This window comes from Rhipicephalus microplus, chromosome 6 (assembly GCF_043290135.1).
Source record: "Rhipicephalus microplus isolate Deutch F79 chromosome 6, USDA_Rmic, whole genome shotgun sequence".
Classification (NCBI taxonomy): Eukaryota; Metazoa; Arthropoda; class Arachnida; order Ixodida; family Ixodidae; genus Rhipicephalus; species Rhipicephalus microplus.
The window spans coordinates 181,026,258-181,049,041 of record NC_134705.1 but is presented as its reverse complement, the minus strand read 5'-3'; the positions used below and the strand labels follow the sequence as shown (position 1 = coordinate 181,049,041).

General features: G+C 47.8%; 2 protein-coding genes across 3 annotated transcripts in view; one reads left to right on the top strand and one right to left on the bottom strand.

Moving 5' to 3' along the window:
- LOC142765719 (uncharacterized) overlaps positions 1–22,784 on the bottom strand; it is a 205,968-nt gene that overhangs the window by 12,043 nt on the left and 171,141 nt on the right. The gene's annotated exons all lie outside the window — the stretch shown is intronic.
- Positions 1,059–2,861, top strand: LOC119168267 (uncharacterized). Its single transcript, XM_037419670.2, has one exon. The coding sequence runs from the start codon at positions 1,140–1,142 to the stop codon at positions 2,859–2,861; it is 1,722 nt and encodes a 573-aa protein (XP_037275567.2). The 5' UTR covers positions 1,059–1,139.

Sequence of the window (22,784 nt, the reverse complement as noted above, 5' to 3'; positions counted from 1 at the left end):
ATTTCACGGATGGGTATCGGTGCTGCCTCATTGCCGTCAAGTATCTTTAACAACTAAATAGACAATACAATTGCGGTAGAGGCATGTGCGTGAAAATGTTTGGGCTGGCGCATTTGACATTTGGAGGCCTTGCTAATTCACGTCGCAATGTACAAAAATAATTACCAGCCCAAGGTGTAAGCGCGCAGGTGTCTTGCGCCATATCATCTATTAGCATAGCAAGGAGTTGGGTAAGAGAAGTTATGAAAGGAGGAGGAGAGTAGTGAATGTCATAGCCATCAATTGTATAGTATGTGTGAGGTGTAACATTATATGAGACAGGGAGAGCATAATGCGTCAGTGAACATATAGGGCTTTTTGATATTGTCACGGATGTGAGGCGTTGGCATGATGACCATTGGTCATTAAGGGTAACTGACCAGACTAAAAAAAAAGGGCAAACACGTAAGGGGGAAATCGAAAATTATAGCACTGGTTCTCATAGTCTCTTTTTGGTTAGATGCATCTATTTATAACTTTTTATCCGCTATGCCTTCTGTTTTCTGATTTTTGTCCAGCTTAGTTGACTGGAGACACCCCGCAAATGTGTGGCATTATTATCAGCATCCCAATGGCACAATGGTTGGTTGATTGGTTGTTCCTCAGAGTCCTGGTGCAACCCACCACGGGGGAGCGGCCATGAAACGGACGGTGCCTCATTTGTGAGATGGAATTGTTTTACCAGCCGGATTATTTAGATAAGGATGTTTAAACAAATGTGCCGACACATTTAAGGATCCCCTTCTTCACATCCACCACCATGATCATCATCGAGAGTCGCAGCCAGGGGACAAATTCGTTTCTTTATTTAAATGAATATATGCATTAGATCAAGCACCACTATTCCTATAGGTCATCGGTAATATTTCTATTATATCTCCATTATTCTAAATCTGCACATTTTTTAAAAGCCACTCAATTCTTCGCAAATCCCCCACGGTGGGTATGCGCCAGGGACAAAAAGTGAACAAGAAGAAGAGCGTGGGATGCTTCGAGCTTGCTGGCCATCGTCAATCAGGCTACAGGTCCTTTATACCCTCGTTTTGGGAACTATCGTATTTATTTTGGAAGTCACATACCTTCCTGGCATCTTCAGAGAGATGGATCTCGTTTGGAGCGGTTACGTGGTGGACACTCCCGGATGCAAAATGCCCTTCTACGATCCGTACCACTGGACCATCAAATGGAGCACGCTAAAAACACCGTTCAATTACGAAGGCTACTGCGTCAAAGTTACGAGACCCAGCGCACTGCGCCAAGCTATCGACGTCTTCAACATGGATGAGGAAGTCCTCCGAAGGGAGTACAATGCGAGCACCAATGACATCGGTTGCTACTACCAGGCGGTGCTCCGAAACGTGTCTGCGGTAAACCCGGACTCGGAGCCAGTCTTGGGACCTCCGGTCCGACTCGTCTTCGGCCAGCCTCTGCGACAAGACTACGTCCGCATCTCGTGCGAAGCACAAGGCACGCACCTGTTCTCCGAGTACTTCTTCGTGCCGGTGGAAAAGAGAGACGCCAGCGAGCCCCTATCTCCAGGACAGCTTAGCGTCCTAATCCTGGGCGTGGACTCGACGTCCCGGATCAACTTCAACCGCCGCATGGCCAGAACTCGAAGGTTTCTGGTGGAGGAACGCGGCGCCTACGAGTTCCTCATGTACAACAAGGTGGGCCAGAACTCGTTCCCGAATCTCGTGCCCCTGCTGACGGGCATATCAGGCGCCGACATGTCGCGCCTGTTCAGGAACAGTCACTACGACACACTGCCGGCCATCTGGAAGGTCTACAAGTCGCTCGGATACGCCACCTTCTTTCTGGAAGAGATGGCCAACTGGGCACTCTTCACGGGTGCACTGGGCTTCAAGGAGGCGCCTACCGATTACTACGCGCATCCCATGATGCTACTGATGGACACGAACACCTCGGATCCCGTGGCGTGCATGGGCGGTCGCCTGAAGACGAAGGAGGTGCTCAATTACCTCGCCAAGGTGCTCGAGTTGCACGAGAAGCGGAGGCTGTTCACCTTCGCCTGGCTGTCGTACATGTCCCACGACAGCATCGAACAGGTGGCGTGCATGGACGAGCCTGTCGAGTTGTTCTTCAGGAACCTCGCCGCCAGAGGTCTCCTGGACCACACGGCCGTCGTGTTTCTCAGCGATCACGGAATGCGGCAGGGAACGTTTCGCCGGACGGAGGTAGGCCGGCACGAGGACAAGACGCCGTTCTGCCTGTGGGTCCTGCCTCGCGGCTTCCTCGACGGACACCCCGAAGTCGCCGCCTCGCTGGAGGTCAACCAGCGGCGTCTCGTGACCACGTACGACTTTCACGCCACGCTCCTGAGCCTCGCCTCCCTTCCAGATCTGAGCGTGGTGCCGTCGAACAAGGGCTTGAGCCTGTTCCGACCCATGCTGCCAGAGAGGACTTGCGAGGAGGCCTTCGTGCCGCAAGCCTTCTGCGCGTGCGTCGGTGCCGAGAAGAAGCTGGACGACGCGTCGTTGGGCCGGTCGTTTGCCCTCTTCGCAGTCGCCCACATCAACGCCGTGGCGGAGGCGCGGTTCCCCGGCAAGTGCGCCGCCTGGCGTCTGGACAGCGTTGATGATACCAGCTCGTTCGGAGGACGCTCGGCGGGCAAGGTGCTGATACGCGTCTCGTTTAGGACGTCGCCCGAAGCCTATTTCGACGTCTACGGCGGCATACGCAACGCCTCGTCCTGGGAAAAGCACGTCGACTATGTGGACCGCAGTGACAGCTACGCCAACAAAACCACCTGCCTGGAGAAGAGCTCTTGGGCGAAGTTTTGCAATTGCAAAGACCAGGCATAATCGCTGATGCACGTCTTGTAATTCATATACGTGACGTAATGACCTATACTGATAAAAACAAACATATTGCGAACTATATGGCATACACCCGTGTGTTCCTTCTGCATGCGAAATCTCCCCCAGTTTTTTTGTTGCTTAGGTGTGTTTATGGGTGTTGTTTAGCTTGTTAAAGAGAGATTACAACAAGAAGCAACGCTCACGTTGAAAGACCGCACAATATATGGCCGCAGCTCTTTCATCACTGTATGCGGGGTTTTGTGTTCCAAGACAACCATATGATTATGATATAGACGCCTTACTAGAGGGCTTCTGAAATTTCGAGCGTCTGCGGTGTTCTTTATAAGGTGCAGTGACATCACAAAGTGTACTTTGCGATGTCACTGTTAGAGACAGAAATGTTAGAGACACGTGTACACACGTTAACATTTCGGCTCCATCGAAATGCGACCGCGGCGACTGGGGTCGAACCCACGACCATAGTGTCAGCAGCCGAGCACGCACCCATATCCACTGAGGCGGATCACTCAATTAATTTGACCGCCCCAAACACACAGCACATGACCTTTTGCACGACGGTATACACTATATAAAATTGATTGATTGACTGATATGTGGGGTTTACCATCCCAAAACCACCATATTATTTTGAGAGACGCCGTATAGTGGAGGGCTCCAGAAGTTTTGACCACCTGGGGCTCTTTAACGTGCACCCGAATCTGAGCACAGGGGCCTACAACATTTCCGCCTCCATCGGAAATGCAGCCGCCCCAGCCTGGATTCGATCCCGCGACCTGCTGGTCAGCAGCCGAGTACCTTAACCACTATAGACCACCGCGGCGGGGAAGTATACTATAGACCTTGGCACACGTTCAATGGATCTTTGGGGAACAATCATACTTTTAAATCTGGCGTAATGTAAGCTGTGAGATGTGTTTAAATTATGTTGTTCGAATTAAATATTAGCATGAATGGAGACCTGCAGTTCATTGAATACAAGAGAAGAGAGTCTCACTATATTGTGTGCTACGTCCTCATCAAGGAATACAGCAATAGTTCTTAAATCTTACGTATGGAAATATGTTAAAACTGTGGAGCCACATGCATACGTTGGTGACGGAATACCGCACGACTCGGCTGAGTATATATTCTTCGCTTCATTACCAGGTAAACATGTGCCCGCGTGTATACAGAGTATAACAGATTATAATATATATATATATATATATATATATATATATATATATATATATATATATATACGATCCTTTCTTATGTGCTATCTGCAAGTTAATTCAATATATATATATATATATATATATATATATATATATATATATATATATATATATATATATATATATATATTGTAGCGAAGCCTCCGAACTATGAAATGGGTCGAACTCTTGAGTACCTTCTAGTGGGGCTACCCAACAAGGACGCCGCTCGCACTGAGAGCCCGTGCTTGGCCGTTACTGTCGCCATTGTGCTTGCTCGCTGTGGACCGGCTATTAAACGCCTTAACAATATATATATATATATATATATATATATATATATATATATATATATATATATATATATATATATATATATATATATATATATATATATATATATATATATAAAATGTGTTGTTAAGGTATAGCGCTAATATCGTTCTTCTGCGAGTGTTGGTGTTGTTATATGTGCACGCCAATGTTGTTTTAGTGACGAAGCTCCTTAAGGCGTGGCTCTGTCCATCCATTGAATGTATGTAGTAGTACTTAGCCAGCGGTGGCGCATACCCGAAAGAAACTTGTGTCGTGCGAGGGGAAAAAACGAACACATGAAATAATAGACTGAGAAGACTTTCCTGCGTTCGTTTTTTCGCCTCGCGCTACATAAATTTCTTTCAAATGTTTCGCCAACAAGCCCACATCACCACTATTGTGGGCACATACCCGCTCTAGAGCGGGTATGTGCCACAGGAGATGTGACGTGGGAGATGGCGGTACTTGGAGTGTGCGCTAGATAGACGCATGGACAGACAGACTAGCAGACGGACGAACGGATGAATAGACGCGCGGACGTACGGATGGATGGATGAATGGATGAATGGACGCACAGACAGACAGACAGACAGACAGACAGACAGACAGACAGACAGACAGACAGACAGACAGACAGACAGACAGACAGACAGACAGATAGATAGATAGATAGATAGATAGATAGATAGATAGATAGATAGATAGATAGATAGATAGATAGATAGATAGATAGATAGATAGATAGATTCATGGATGGACGCATGGATGGTCGCGCGGACGGGCTGATGGACGCTTCGCCCCACTCATCATCATTCACTCCGTGGGTATGCTGTGATATTTTTGTGATTTTTGTGGAGGACCACGGTGTAGTCGCAATCCCGCGCCATATTCTGAGCAAGCGTTCTCGCCAAGATTTTCGTGTACTTCTGAATCCTGGTGCGCTTAATGCACCGCGCCACTGCTGTCAAAACCTGGGAAATATGATGTGATTACATTGGCAATCGTACTTTTAGCGAGGCGGTGGCGGCCTGCCTTACGTGCAGCGGGTGTTAGCCGGATGTTTTCCCAAGCGTGTTTAACAATTTCAGTATCATTTGTGGGAATTATTTCTAGCTTATTCCTGTAGGTGATTCCAGTATAGACAAATTCACTGTACTGTTTATTTTTCTTTCTTGTTATTTTTATCCGGGACCAGCAGTCGGGCACCAGAACCACAAGGCCACCGTGGCAGGCACCAATAATCGCAGGAACATAATCACAACACCACTGGTTTCATCTCGTAGGAAATGTGTAACCGAATAAAAAAAGTTATCAGTACGAACTCTGTCTGCGATGTGATTATACGCTGTATGAACGAAAATATGACGACTGTATCCTTCCGTTATACGCCTTGCATTGTATATGCACACAGCGCCTCTCAATATTATTTCTTCTTTCGTTCTTTTGAATTTGTCTCACCTTTGTGTGTATCTTGTATACTACTATATATATCTAGACGCTGGGACAGCCGTATCTCACGTATCGGTACCTCGTCACATTTTTAATATACAGGTAAAAGAAGTATACGTCCCCTATCGGCATTGTGTCATTGAGGAATAAAAGCAAACATCATCATCGACATCCACCTCGGACATCATCATAATTCGTTTTTAAACCAGTTATCATTCCATATGGGGCTATATACCCTGGGACACAGTCACATGGTTCTTCTCTTTTGGATTCAGAAATTATTCATCGATGCTGAAATATTATCGTGCGGAATTTTGCTAGCTCTCAATATTTAATTATTAGCAACTGGTAATAAAGCGAATTTATATCCCTACAAAATAAAAAAAAATATTACGCTGTGAAACTTTATGGAAGAAGTGCACCCACCACTGGGCCAATCACACCCCTGGGCCGGAGCCATCGTCATAGGTGACCATAATTCAGAAGAGCTCAATAATTTATAATGTATTCTGTAATATTTCTATTATAATACCTTCGTTACTCTAAAACATCAAGCTATTTAATAAAACCACTAGATTCATGGCCAATCCCCCACAGTAGGGGATTGGCCAAGAAAAAATTCACCACCCCACAGTGGGTGTGCGCCACAGTTAGGAGGCCAACAAGAACAAGAAACGCTCATAAAGCTTTCATTCCAGGCACTAGATTCCTTAAACATTTCTTAGGTCAAGCTTTAACGAAATAAATTACCAGGCCAGAATTTATGGTCATCTTTCATTTGCTTGGTACTATCAATAGCGTCCCACTGGCAAATTGTGCACTTATTATACTACAAAATTTCAATACAGTATACCAGCACTTAATTATTATTTATAAGGCTTGGTGGGGTTCCACCTCACAATATGCTATTGCTGTCAAGAGCATGAAAACATTGACAATTTTTCACGCGATAGCGTTAAAGAGCTCGTCTCGCAGAAAACCCACCGCCGGCGTCTGCCCCGTTGGTTGTGAGTGAAAAATCGTGAGTGTGTCTGTGACCGAAAAATCAAGTTACCGAGATAGCCGCGGGAGGCCGCTACTTGTCCACACGCGCGCCCGCCGTCACACTGAGAAAGCCGCGCATTCGAAGAAAAAAAGGTGCTCAAGGTCACGAGCCGCGGTAGTTTCTTTGCCCTGCCACCCCTCCCTGCTTAGCCCCGAGCGCTTTCGTCGGGACGAGAGGAGAGAGTGCAATTACAGCATGCGACAAACCTTTGTAACTTCACTCGTACTGCATGGATTCTTAAAATTTTCGCGGCGTTGAATTCACGAGGCAATAAGCTCTTCTAGTGAATTCATTCTATGGTTATTTGAAAAAGTGTTTCACGGCCCTTTAACGCATTTTGTTCGAAAAGTGTCACGACGAAAACAAGCCTATTCGGCGATAATAGCGCGCACTGGTCCAATTTACTGTGTGCGTGTTTGTGTGCGTGCGTGGGTATGTAACAAGACATATGAATAAGTTTGCACTTAGCGATTGAAGGGTGAACTAGGGCCCGGATTTCGCTATCGCGTTCAACAAGGGTCCCCCCCCCCCTTTTTTTTTACTTATACCCGCAAGCCACACGGGAAAAAATGAAATTTTGTTCAGAAACTCCAGAATCACTCGGAAATGATTTCGTTTGCATATGACGAAAATGCATTTCTGAATGTTTGATTATTTAGAATGTGTAAAATAAATATAAAATGGCATGCCAGTATTTTCTACTAATGAAATGTGTAAATACGCATGAAATTTGTAACTAATGCATACAATTGTGTGTTAGTGATGTGTAAATGTATATGTCACTGATGCAGACTGTTTTGGTAAATAGGGGGTGAAACCTTGTCAGGCTTTTAGCCTTTAGTCTTTGCCTCGCGCAGGGAAATTCTGTATTTTTTTTTGCTGCAAACAAACAATGTTGATGATAATGATGAATTCTCAAAATAATTTTTTCTCTTCGGGACGTCTTCTCTGGGCTACAGCAACAGCAACGTATGATAAGCCATGTGCCAATTTCCATGTGGCAAAAGAATTCTTTGATAATAATATTCCTAACCAAAACTTGGTACCTTGAAATTTTTCTCACTGGCTGCTGTGTTAGATATTGTTGAATTATTCTTATCGTTATTGCCTCCTAATGGCCTCGTCGTTCGTTTTTGCTTTGTTTATACCCTAGGCGATTCAATTATTTTTCATCTTTGGTCTTAAATTGAAAACTCGCCGAGTTTTTTTCGCATCCAGCTCAGTCGACTCGGAATATAATGATGATGATGATGCCTCTACCACGGATCATGCCCACTCACGGGAATTGGCCATCAGGCAATGATATGAATTATGATATGTGTCGTAGAGACAGTCTCTGATGATGACCTTAAAAATACAACAGGACACAAGCTTGGAGTTGAAAAATATTCTAGGCCCATGGCAGAGCAGCTCCAGTGCGTTAGACTCCACAAAAGCGCTATACTGACATTCTGACGGGCCACAGGCTGGAACGAAACGTTGTAAATAATGCAGTGCGTGTGAGCAACTGTATGTGTTATGTGATTGTTATGCGTGTATGTAACTGCATGTGTTGTGTGTTTATCATTGTATATATCATTGTCATCACCCGTCACCTAAAGTAGCCTGTCAGGTGAAAAACCAGGCAAGTTAACCTCTCTAGTTCCCCATAAAAATAATTATCTCTCTTTATTTAGATATTTTAAGTATTAGGTATTCATAACGGAAAAAGAAAAAAAGAACATGTACTTGAAAACACAAGGAGGCAAATAATTGTTTCTTTAAACTAGTCAGATCAGACAGCATACAGCCTTTACTTGACTATAAAATTTAGAGTAATAGCAACAACAAAACTTAAAATCGAAAAACATCTCCTTTTTCTTCTAAATCAATGCATGGAACCTCCCATGCCCCCATCCGAAAGCCTCCTGCATTTATACCACGGCTTTGAAATGAGTTCAAGATAAGAGACGCTGTAAGCTTTCGGCAAAACACCTCGTCGCGCACTGCTTCTCGATTCAACCCACTTTTGACCAAGTAATGATGTCATGTGCATGACGTCAGTATACGTGACGTCATGTTATGTGACGCTATACAGTGGCGTCATCATGATGTCTTGTGATGACATCACAAATAGTCGTGATCTGTGACATGCATGGCTAATTTGTTGTGGGTATACGCGCAAGAAACGTATATAGACAGACAATAGAACCACACAAGATTAATGAACTAAACGACTTTAATGAGACACCCAAAGCTCTAGCCTTCAAAAATCGTTCGTGTTATCAGCCATCGCTGTCATGTGGGCACCATAGTAAAGAGTATGAAACTACGAAATCTCGGCCAGTTCCCCACAGTGGGCATGAGCCAGAAGAGCATATATATGAAAAAGCAAGCAACCCGTCTTTTCTTCGTGCTCACATTTTCCCAAAATCATCCCGTGCTGTTAAAAATTATGTAGTCACCTTTCTCTAGCCTGCATAGTCCTAAATTGTTGACTTACATTAACCGGCGGCTTCTTGGCCAAATACCTTTAGTGGGTAAGAACCACAAGAGAGGATCAAGCAAGCAAGCAAAAGCTGCCGTGAGAGGAGAAGAGAAAGAAGAAGAAAAGCTGCCGCCATGTCTCTCGACACAATGCGGGCGCCTTCGGTCAAAAGCGACGCTTCCCGCCTCGATTCTCGCGACCAAAATATGCCCGAGAAACACCAGCCCGCTGTCCCCTACGGTCCTCCGGCACAGTCTCCCGAAGGGACCAATACCATTTTGCTGCGATGGTACGCCGATCTAGCCATCCAGCAGGAGCAGTGGAAGCGGCACAAGGAGCGAACGCGCGAACGCAAGGCGTACCTCACCGTCGGCGCCTCGGTCGCCGCAGTGCTACTCCTCATGATGGCGCTGGTGTCGAAGCACGTCTTTAGCGCGTCCAGCCTGCCCCGGGCGGGAACCATCTTTCACACCACTCCGCCCGCTCGCGAAGGCAATGTCACCAGCTGGTTCGTGCCGGCCACGAACGACGTGTATGACATGCAGCTCGACTCGGAGCTTGTCGACCGGGACGAAGGGCCACCACAGGTGGAGCCTGAATCTCTCAGGAGCGTGGCCGGCGAAGAATCGGTATTCGATAAATGTCGAACCAAATGCATCGGCGATGTTGAGTACAGTGAGAAATCAAGCCACGACGCGACATCGGGTGCTTCCGCAGACCACCACGCCAGTTTGGTTCGACGGCGTCCCAAGAACGGTGCGGAGAAGACCCGGAACACTGTACGAACACGTTGTCTGGAATGGTGCAGTCTGAGCGCAGGGGGCAGTCTGAATCATGGCGATGACGCTTCGCTGAGCAACACGAAGGAGACACGCAAGGAAAACTCCGAAAGAAACTCGGACGCAGCACCTCATGATTCTGAGTTGAAGAAGCCAGGTGACAGCAACACCGAGACAACTTTGGGCCGATCGGTGACCTTCGACGTCACTGCCTTCGTCACCAAGGTAACCACCAGTTCGAGCAACGCTGCAGCGGTGCCGCATCGCGTTACCACAGGCGGTACGCGTCCCGATTACTCCGGTGCCAAGGACAACGAAAAAAGAAGAATGAATTCATACGGGCGACCTGAACTATATTGAACTGAATACCATGTTCGACTCAGTTATAACAAAATCGAAAAAACAGAGCTGTAACAGTGTTGTAAACTATTACATGTGCACGTTAACGTTATCTCAAATAAATGCGAGCTTGGCGTGCCTATTTGAAAAATTGTAGAGTGATGACCATAAAGCTAAGGTCATTTCCGTGGTGTGTTGTTATCCTCAACCGGTGGCTCATATCAATGTAGACAAGTAGCGCATGGATACTGTATTAGATTGTTGTGTAACATTAGGGAAGTTGTCCTTTGTGATGTGTAGTTGGCTTCTTTGCACAAATGGGAGGACTGATGGGAAAGAAGTAGTAGCCAACGTAATGCAGCGAAAAAGTGTTTATACTGCACGCGAATATAAGAACACAAAAAGCACGGCTCAGTCACCACATCAAATTACCGATGTCATCACTGCGATATGACTGTTTTAGAAAATCTTGCTTTAATCTCGGTCGTAAAGGAAAATATTGAAACGCCGTTTGCCTGTATGGGTATAGAAAATAACAGCCCTCGATCCCAGCTTGTTTATTATTTGTCATCCATCACTTGTTGCCCATCTATTAATTGTGGCTGAACTTGCACTTCCGTATTGCACAGTTCATGATAACGGCTCTAAATTCTCAAGTTCGAATTTTCAATTCTTGGACATGTTGAACGCTCTTACGCGATACATTTTTATTTATTACGCTTCACCTTCATCTTGAAGCAAATGCCTTACTTTTCTTCTTTCATTACGGTTTCACTTATCGTCTATACACCCTTTGTAGTGGGCTAAGCTCATCACCTCTAGCAATTATCATTATTGCACAAAGAAGAAGACGTCCCGCACTGGGGCAATGCTGTGAGGGCTGCCCTGCCTTGAAATTACCGGTCTCTTCGAAGGCTATTCTTTTGACCACAGCGTCTCCTGCCTTTCCCCACCGCCCCTGTTCCAAATCCGTCTAATACTACCGCCTTCTGGAGACTCGCCATGCCCACATACATCGATGACGACGATTTTGACGACGAACCCGTGGCCAATCCCAAGACTGGGGCTCACGGCGCCACGGACAAGATTATGACCATGGAGGAAGAGCGCATTCGCGTCGACACCTCCCGCGTGCACCAACGCAAGCTGGGTATCGTCGTGGGGGCCGCGGTCCTGGCCATTCTGTCCTTTCTTCTGGCTCTCATTGGGTACGTCATGTTCTTCGGCCCCCCTCCCGAGTACTCCTTTACGCCAGCGACTCAGCGCGACCTGACGACGCCCAACAACACGGGACGAGATAATGACACCACTTTCCCGTCGCTGTTGCTTTCGAGCGGCGGCCTTCAGTACGACTACCACCTCGAGAGGTCGCTTATCGACGAGGAGAGGAACGCCAGCGCGCGCGGCGGGATAGACGCGAGGCTCTTCTGCCAGACATCCGAATGCAGGGCTTACGTTCACTTTTTGGAACACCAGCTGGACCCAAATCACGAAGCCTGCGAAAACTTGTACGACCACGTCTGCTCCAGGTGGAAGAAGCGGTACGAGAAGCTGGCCAGCGAACGCGGCTGCAGCGTCGCCTGCGTCGATGACATCTTTGCCGCGGATTACCAGGACAGGTTGATCGCGCTTCTGTTAAACAAAGGACGTGACTCTTACGCGGCTTTGCGTAACCTTTTTCAAGACTGCGTGAGCGGACGCCTGGCCACCGACGAAGACGTGGAGAGGACGCTGGACGCCATCATAGCTGTGGCGGAGAGCAATGATTCCTCGGTGGAAGCCATCGCCGGAGTTATCGCCCGCATGGCTGCCTTGGGTGCGTCACCCTTTTTTGAAGTCGCAGCCAACGTGACCGACGACACTGCCCACGTCTTGCTTCTACCGCGGCTGCCGTCTGACATAAAAGTGCCGTCGAGTTTCGATGTCACTGCGAGTGCCGGTGACGCAGCGGAGAGCTCTTTGGAAGGACATGAAGTAGCGGCGTTCCGGGATAGCCTTAGGCAACAGCTATGCTTGGAGCTAAAGAGGATGACGAGATCTGTCAATAACTGCGTTGTAACGCTTGTTTCGAACCTAACTTCTGCTTGGAGTAAGGAATGGTACCGAACCAACGGCCAGGAGCGTCTTTTCCAGAGTGCCGTGGCGACCCTGCAGCCCTTCCTGGCACTTACGACAGAACTCTCTGAAAATGCCGACCTTCAGCCATCGTCATCTGTTATTCCAGGCCACCTTAGAGGGCTACAAGCCTGTCTGCGTTTGATTGACAGCTACGACAGCGCTTCGCTGAGCTCGCTAGAAGCGAGTGTTTTTCCTCCGGCTTTACAAAACGAAGCGAGAGAAAGCTTGCGCGTCCTTAACAAAGCCCTGGGGGAGACGTTTCCTAGCGCACCTTCTATTAAATTCAAGTTAGGCCAACCACCGCCAACGACGGCGACGTTGACGAAGCAGGCTCTCAGACCGAAGTACGTCGTCAGTGGCCCCGACGTTGTAACCGCGTCTACCACGGGTGACTCCAAGTTAATGAAGCTCCTGCGTGCCACCACGTGGGACAAGTGGACCAATCACCGCGGCCGAAAATCAGCGGTCCTGGCATTTTCGACGTTGCCAACGTCTTCGGAAGACTCTCCAACGGTCTACGTGCCACTACCCGTCTTCAACGTAACCGCGACGAAAGACCCACTTGTAAAGAGCCTCAAGCTCGCCAGGATAGGACCTCGAGTGCTGAAGACCCTTTTCCGTGGGAAGCTAGCCACCGCGCTAAGTGGGTCTCGGCTCTCGCGTTGCATCTCCAAACTGCAGAAAGGTCGGCGCTTCGAGTCAGGTGGAAGAGTCGAGGTAGACGTGGAGGAGGCGGCAGCCTTTTACGTAGCTCTGAAAGCGTACCGTCGCGATGTCGGTGGCGAAGCACTTCCCATATCCGGCTCCCCCCTTAACAGTGATTCGCTATTTTTGATCTACTATGTACTGAACAAATGCGAAGTCGGCTTGGCCGCTCACAATGATCCGATTTGTCACGCCTCTTCTACCAATGGTGGCCGGAGTCAAGTGGAATCGATTATCGCGGCGTTTCCTGGTGTCCTTTTTGAAGAGTGTCAAAAGCCTCTGGACCCTTTTAGCTGCGACGTAGATGAACCGTAATGGCCAGGCGCAAGATGAATGGAACGCTTCAGTTTTCAGAATATGTGGTATCGGCATGCGTCGCACCGTAAACTGAAATTAGTTAATAAAGTTTCGTTTTGTGAACAAATGCTTTCCGTTTGTGCAGCGTTGTAAGCTACAACGTGAGCTATTCTGGAGCTGTACACCATTCCTATAATCGTAGTTTTCTATTTCGCTTGCACGATTGCTGTAGTGGCTCGCGCCGGTTGTACCTGCCTTACTGCAGGGCATGTCCAAAACAAGTGGTTCAATGTAGCCCCGGAAGCTTCACTTACCCATTTCGTACAACTGAACTATCCGTGGCTACAGCCGAGCACCTTTTATGGATATGCCCTGGGCTGAACCAGACACGACGGCGATACCTCAAAACAGTGGGTCTTCATCGAACGAGACCACCGGACTACGATTTGAAGCTCTAGAAAGCCGCATGAAGAGCTCTGTTGATCTATATGGCGGAAACTGGCCTATTATAAAACTGTGCGTGTCATTGGACACACTTTTAAAACGAAAAAAAAAAAAGCCTGGGGGTATATTTCTTTACGCTTGGAAGCCGGCTACCGAAACTACTAAACGAGAATATTTCACAGAAATTCGTAAAGTATAACATCACATTTATGGTTGGTCTATAGCAGAGCCCATGAGTCAGTCGATCCAGGTACAGGTCTTCTAAGCTTTGCCCTTCACCTGTCAACCGACAGCAGCGCCACTGACACGTCTACCGCGGCAAGGCCACCGCGTCATTTGCTAGGGTCACTCCCTACCCCATATAGTTTGCTAAAATCAACTATAGGGAGTACTCTGGCGCTGCGATCATTTAGCGACCATGGGAATGGTGGGTAACACAACAAATTTGCCGCGTCTTCGTGCTTGTGGACTTCGAACGCACACTTATGGCTTTGTTCATTGATGTGTTTTGGTTTTGTGTCGAATAAAAGAACAGACCGTTTTTATCCTTCGGGACCCTATTTGTATACCAGTTAGCTTGAAAAGTTGAGGCGGTGGCGCTGGACAACTGCTGAAGGTTTGCCGATTGTGTTCTCGTGACGAAGCAGCTTCAAGCCACGCGAATCCAAACAGAGCCGGAAGTACGAGGATCAGACAAGCTCGTGTACTACCATAGCCTCTTATATTTTTCTTGCCTGCCGGATGAGCGCGAAATGCCCATCATCTACGGCGGCGCCACCTACGTAGGGTTTAGGTTGTTTGTACTTGGCCTTTGGGATCAGCAATTTTGGCGTTTGCTAATTTCAGAGGCTATGCCTTGTATTGAAGGGGTCGCCTGCTGAATGAGTGTGAAACGCCTGTCATCTATGGTGGCGTTACTTACGTAGGGTTAATTATAGTTACGTTCACGCCTTTTAAAAACTTTTTACGTTATTTTTGTTGCATATAAGCTCCAAAAACAAAAAAAAAACTTATTTGAGGACAGCCCTACTTAAGTGGCGCCACCACCGCAGTTTCGACGATGGCTGCTTCCGAAGTGACCACCGATAATCCGGCAGGCAAGGGGAATCTAGTGTGGTACTACCTATCATTCCTATGTTCGCTGAAGCGCCATGCATTGCAGTCGCACTGGCGCCAAAGTTTCTTGTGGTGTATCTAACGGAAACTCTGGGGCTCCCACAACCTGTTCGACCACATCATGCCATTTTGTGGTATGCCACAGTGCTACACTTGTAAGGTGTGTGCACCATGGCTAGTTGGTGTAAAAAACATCTGCCATGTATCCACGGATATATTTTTTGGCAAATAAAATATCGTAATTTTAGTGACACATAAATATTACGTCAATAAATAAATTAATTGCAATAACTAAAAATGAAAATTTCTCTTATAGTAATAAAACAATTTTGTAGTCGGCCAAATGAATCTTTCTCTTTTTTTTTCTACAGCAGTCGTATCTAAGACCCAGTGCCGAGGTTGAGAATTGGTTAAGGAGTGACTGGATTATTCCATTAGGATGTTTAGGCTAGCATTACTGCACTTATCATATAAATATGAATTGCTAGTAATCAATAGCAAAACATTCATAATAATAATTTCGCATCATAATATTTTAGGCTAAGAGGAATCCCTCCACAGTGAAGCACACTTCCCTGTGGCTGCGTTCCATAGAACTGTGACCCCAAATTAATGGTTCTTTTAACTCCGGTGATAATTTCTGAGATTTCGCATGCGAGAACCTTACTTTTTCGTCTGGGTCTTTAGATTTAATACAGGCAAAAAGCTGGTTGCATCGCTACTAAACATTTCCCTATTGTCTCTAAAACATACCCTGCCATACTGTGTAAGCATTGAATTAGTCATTGTTGATTACCTACAATTTAAAGTTAAACATCACTTTACCTTATAGGGCCTCAATACGTTGAACCTTTTTAGGACATATTAGATTGACCACTGATCTCCAGCCATTCTGCGGTAGGGGGCACAAACCACTCTCACTGAGAAGAGGAAGAACCCCCCTTCTGGGCGCGGAGTAGGACAGCGACCAAGCATCTCGACAGGTCCGACTGATATCGCAGCGTGACTGTTGCCCTGTCGCGGACATTACACAAAAGAGCCGTCGAAAGGACGAAGTCACTACCCTGCTTCCTTTCGAGGGGTCAATGATCTTTGCGGATGACCATGGGCGACGACGAAACGCCGGAGGGCACTGGCACGGACGCCGGAACGGCGAGCGCAGGAACGGCTGCGGACACCGGAGCGGGCACGGCGACTCCCGAAGAGGACCCCACGTTCAAGGGAAGCAGCATGCAGTACTGCATAGGCATCTTCCTCATCGGCCTCTTCGTCTTCCTGGTCTACACGGTGGTAGGCGCGCTGGCCAACATAGAGATAAACTTCGACATCCCGTTCTTAACCCGGGGTAAGACGACCGCCGCGACGACCGCCGCCATGGAGACCAAGAACCAGACCGCAAACGAGACCTCACTGGAAGTCAAGCGATTCGACGATGACGTCGACATCATGCAGCTCCGAGAGGGTTACTACGAGCCGTACGAAGGCGTGGGCGAGGAGGACGTCCGGGTCAACTATGGCAGGTAGCAGCGCCCCTGCAGTGGACTGCCGTCGAGCGCAACTTCGAGGTAGTCCTGTACCTGTGCTCACAACGTCGTTCGTTTCATCACTTTCCTTCGACTGAAGCCTGCGTTCGGGGTGCGTTCCCCGTTCCTTGAACTCTTACAAAGCGCCCGGTTGAAGCACTGATGTATGAATTCGAAGCAGGGCATGGTCACTATTTAGATATTGCTTTGTCGCTACAAGGCCTTGTGCGACTAGACAATGTAGAAATGGGGTGTGCAAAAGAGCTGTTTACATTGTGATGTGATGCACGTGTAATCTGCGTGTTGGTGGTGCAATCGATGGTGGCGACCGAGGGTTGCCCCCTTGTCTGTCGCTCAGTGTGGAATGCGGAGTATTCTGTGGCGACTCGTCTAAGATTCGCATCGCCTCAAAGTGGACAACAATCGGCGGCTACTGTGACGAGTTTGTAGCGTCCCAGTGCTCTGAACTTGGCGAACAAGCGAATAATATAGCACTAATAGTAGGCAACATATGTGTTAGTTGATCTAGCGGGAATTACAGCAGGGAAATAAACTTCGACTTAACTTCGATGCAAGCAGTTAAAGAGTCTCTGAACGTTTCCGTACAGGCGGTTTTACGGTATGAAACTCTATTGAATGCGACCGTATGCCGCAATAAAACGCTTCGCATCTCACATAAGTGGGCCATGAAGCCATGTTTTCAGAGATATCTGGTGACAACATAGTATTGCGTTAGCGCAGTTCAGTTTCAGCGTGAAGAAAAGATTCTATACGGTCAAGAAGGGAAAAGCAGACAACAGTATGAGCGCTGTCGCCTGTTTTTTCCTTTCTTGACTATTAGTACCTTTTCTTCACGCTCAAACTGAACTGCGTTAACGCAAAACCATTTTATCATGCAACTTGCCCAGTCAGCAGTACTGGTGATAATGTTTGTGATATAGTTGGTGCATCGTAACTGCATCACGCATGACCTACAGGCCGCGAGACAAATGTCACCGCTTATCTTTTAAGAAGCTAAAATTGATGGGAAAGAATACTACAGCACATACAAGCACAGTTGTGTTACTTGTCCGAATTGTCTTTGTATTAGCGGTAATCAGTTAAGATACGTACCAACTATAGCCGACGCTATAGTTAGCTGTTATTTTCTTCCGCTACGATAGATGTATAGCGTTGGTTCACCAGTATGAAAGGGCAAGTCGAAGTGAACACACTCGAGAGACAGCTTGGCGGTATACTTTTACTAAACTCAGCGTCGTCGATGGCATGAGCCAGGTGCATGGCGATGCTTGGTGGCCACCATTACACTGACGGCAACTGCGACACAAGTTGATATGTGCATCGCCAAAGCAGGCGCAGTTTAAGCCCGAGAAACACAATTAAATTTGAAAAAGCAAAGAAGATTGCTGCTATCTCCCTTCATTGGCGATACTTTAGGTTTGGTCAGTATTTGTCCACGGCGCGATTCAAACCGGCATTGTTTCTTCTCTTTTAGGAACGAGGCACTTTAACACGGCACTATGTCCCTCCATCCAAAAACCACCGCCCGGCGTCTGCAGCAGATTCGGAACGCGAAACATCTGTGAACAACAAAAAGGTTATCAAAAGACTGTAAACCAGGGCAGACAAAAGGCCACAACATCGAAAGATCACCAACATTTAACCACACATCAGTCAAAGCATATGACAGAAGAAAAGGTTAACAAAAACAAAACAAAAGGCTGTTAACCAGACCAAATAAAAGGCCACGGTTCATGATCCAATGCAGTCCGTTTCGTCCCATCATCAGCATTGACTTTCTAGATTTGCTTAATGAAGTTTTCATAATTTTTAAAAATGTTTTCTCTATATGTCGTGCCTGCGAATATTTAGGCGTTCTCGCCTGACGCTCGCCTTCAATAAGTTGCGTCATTACGTTCGCTTTGTGCCAAAATACCCTATAGCGAGAAAGTTCCGGAAAGCGCAACTGCACTCAACAAGCGTGTGCATGGGATGGCGATCGTGAGATTCAGTGTTGCACAGACGCAGCACCAGTCGATCTTGCACCATCGAATCAGTGCAACTTTGCCCGGAGGTCAACCAAGGTGAAGATGCAGACTCAACGCTGGTTGACTACTTTCGAAAGCAACAACACAAACAACACAAACAACAGAACAGCGACAGCGAACAATAACCAGCTGTCAGTTGTACTTCAATTGATAACTACACATAAAATGAAATCACGAAGCGGCAAAAAAGCAAAAAAAAAACGCACAAAACGCGCTATACATGCGATTCTAGAATTAGAGCTTAGGAAATTAACGTCTTGTATTAACCAGCGTATTCCGTATAGTTTTATCTGTAAGACCACATGGAATGCGAAAGCAACTTCCCAGCTAAGCTTGAAAAGGCCGGTAGTCAAACAGTGACAACGACACCATTCTAGACTCGTGAACATATAAACAGCCCGATATTCATCATTCTTTCACTTTTCACGAAGGAACGGTAACAATGATGTTCCACCTACCGATACAGCATGAAAACAAGGAAACAGATTTTTTTTTTCATGTGAATCTTTCGTATTTGACGTTCGTCGAGCATCCTGTGCTTTCAGCCGATCCACTTAAAAACGAGAGCTTCTTCATTGGCTCCAATCATGATGGACGCAGCCAGCCATCACACAACTACTCTCATAGTTTCACGAACGTTACACTTACGGCTTTTAGCGGGCTGCGCTTTTTTTTTTTGCGTAAGCACTAAATATACGCACTCGGAAGAAAAGAGCGCTGAGCGCGCGAGAGTCGACCGAAGAGTAGTTTCGGGTTTCGGCGGGGGCGATTTGGCGCGCAAAACCCGATACCGTCGACGACGCAAACGACCAAATGTGTCCCCAGGGGACGGACAGGCGAGGGCTCTGTAGGCGCGTGTCGCGACAGAAAGATGTAGTTGAGAGAGGGGGGGAGGGGGGGCGTGATTGACAGCTATGGACGAAGAACGGCAGCTCGTGTCCTCTCTTGAATGCAAAAAGGGAAGTGAGCGTGGATAGTTTAGGGAGAAGTATGTAGAAAAAAAAAAGAATTCAAATGGGTGGGAAGCGAGTGGTCTCTCCGGAAGCTATATGACTGCTAGAATGCCCCGATGGACATGCAGAACATGTGACTCTGAGTGGGTTATTAGACACATGCATAAACCTTTCCCGATGAATATAAAAATATAAAGGAGAAACAAGGACAATCGACAGTTGTTACATACATACATACATACATACATACATACATACATACCTACATACATGCATGCATACATGCATGCATACATGCATACATGCATACATGCATGCATACATGCATACATGCATGCATACATACATGCATACATGCATACATACATACATACATGCATACATACATACATACATACATACATACATACATACATACATGCATACATACATACATACATACATACATACATACATACATCTAGATAAAGAATTCTTAATGGTCGCCAATATGAACTGAATGATACTTATGACATAGAAATATGCCTGCTGGCGAATGCTCGAACGGAAATATAGTTCCTGCTCCCCCCTCAACACCGAGTGAGGTTATTACTGCGGTAGCCTATACAGAGAAGTGCTCTATACGGCAATGCATTCTTTTCCGAAGAGCAGAACGCGTGCAGCGTCGTTCGGCTCGCCGTATATAAGCCCCTGTTTGTAAAAAATCCACAACACGCCACCTCTCGTCGCGTTCGGAGAGCATGACGCAATAGTCACTACAAAGCTAAATATAGAGAGAGCACTCCAGACCTGAGTCACAAACCCTTCATTCGTACATTACGACGCGCGTATAAAGCGGTGCCAAAACAAGGAAAGGAGCCACGAAACGCGGGGACAACGCCGTCGACGTTATGACGAGCTGCGGAGCGTCGAGGTTCTGATGCGCGCTATAGCCCGAGCACTGAGCAAGTCCTCTTTTTTGTCTTCGCTCGAGGCTGCAACTAAAATAACGGGATCGCACGGAGAAACCATTAACCGTCCTCTCCCGTTGGACAAGCAATCTACTTCGCTCCCGCCCCCGGCCTCCCGTTTCCATCGCTTTGACGTAACACCCGACCGTCGGCCGGCTGCCTGCAAAGGCCTCATTGTTTCCCTAAAAATTTCACCGCGCGTATTTTCTTTCCCTCTTTCCGTTATGAGTATATTCGTTTGAGTGTATTTCTCTAAGCATTTGTTTCGCTAAATAGTCCCTCCGTTAACGCTGAAAGAGCGCCGACAGGATGGCGTGTGCCCGACTGATTTATAAGCAAGAATTTAAGAGACTGTGGAACTAAAAATAAAAAAAAAATGGGGAAACCTCTGGGGAGCCGTGGGAGCTCATCGTTTTTTCGCTTTTTTTTTTGTTTTCTCTTGTTATTTTTTCATCGTGGCCGACTACTGTGTACGCACGACCACAGCAGCGTATATATACGATCGCGTGAGACGCGGAGCGCGAACATCCATTATCGGAAGCAGCCCGGTTTCGACTTCGTATCTGCTGGCACTCCTTCAACGCAGATTACCATGTGTTCGGATATGAGCAAGGAATATATATATATATATATATATATATATATATATATATATTGTAATGACGAAAACCGAAACTGGAACTCTCTCTGGCACAGACTCGCATGCTAGGAAGGAAGAGGAGGAAGACGAAGCAGAAGAAGAACAGCCGGCCTGCAGCAAAGGCGTTGTGTCTTATTTCTCGTCCTTACAATGGCGCAGCCGACGAAGAAAACGGCTTACGTCTCGGTTTCGTCATCCAGAACGCCCGCCGACGTGCAGCCGCGGTAAGCGTCGCTTGAGGACGGCGTCAAGCCCTCCTCGGCAGCTGTTTACTGACACCACCGTTCGGGGACGGCGTCAAGGCCTCCTCGCCGTCACGCTTCTTCGCTGATGGGACCCGCAAGGCGTCCGTCGCGGCCAGCATCGATCCCAGCACCGACGGATGGCGTCCAGGCCTCCGTTGTGGTTCCGGGAAACTTGTCCTGGGACGCGACACGTCGCGGCAACCATGCGCACGGGCCTCTCTCACCTAGGGATGGCGTACATGCCTCCTCCATACCTGGCAACCTGTCGGCGCTTCAAGCACCCACCGTGTACGGCGTCGAGGCCTACCCGGCGGCGCAAGACCGCTTCATCTACGCCACAGTACCAGGTCACAACTCATCACACGGGTTCCGCTTGCCTGGGAACGTCGTTGACGCTTCCAGCGCCCTGGAACCCATGTCCACGAATCCGACCACAGCTGGATTTCCAAGGGACGCCGTCCACGCGTCCTTGGTCAAGAATTGTACCACCTCGAATACCGCAGTCACTGTATCCTCCGCAGAGGCGGGCCTTGGCTCTTCGTGCGGATCACACGACAGCGCAGCGGAGCTGCAGCATACCATCGCGCAACTCCGTGTCACGACCAACGCCCTCATAGCGTCGAGTTCCAAGCTATGTCCTGCCATCTTGCCAACATTGTGCGCACTCAATGCCATGTTGGCTGCGGCCGCCGCACAAAACTTCGAGGTAAGCTCGCCCGAGAACCGTCGCAATCTCCGGCGTTCTCTCGCGGAGGTATCGGAGCAAGTGAACTGCTTGGCGGGGGCACATTTCGGAGTTCTGCCCGCCGTCCCGCCATCGCCGATTTCCTTCGCGCTACCGGAATTTCGCGGCTTCCAGGACGACGCCGAGGAATGGGTGGCAACCGTCAACGCTCTCGGAACGACTGAAGAGCAGAAGTGGGACATGGCCATAGATCGCCTGCGGGATGCTGCCGCAGCATGGCACAGGTACGAAGGCGTCAGGCAGCAGTCCTGGGCAGAATGGAGTGCAGCCCTGATTGCCGCTTTCGGACGGATTTCCTGTGACTCCAGCAAGTCCAGCTCGATCTTCCCCGAGGCCGAGGATGGAGCCCAGGCAGCGCCCCGCCTCGAGGCTGCAATCGTTCGTTGCAGCTCGTCAACGGAATGCTGCCAGGAGTTCCCTGCTGCTGACCCTGACCGAAGTGGCTGGAATCCTACACTACAGGTCCCGGACTCTGCATCGGTATTCGACCTGAAAATACCCCCACCAGACCTTCGTCCGGAGATACGGCCC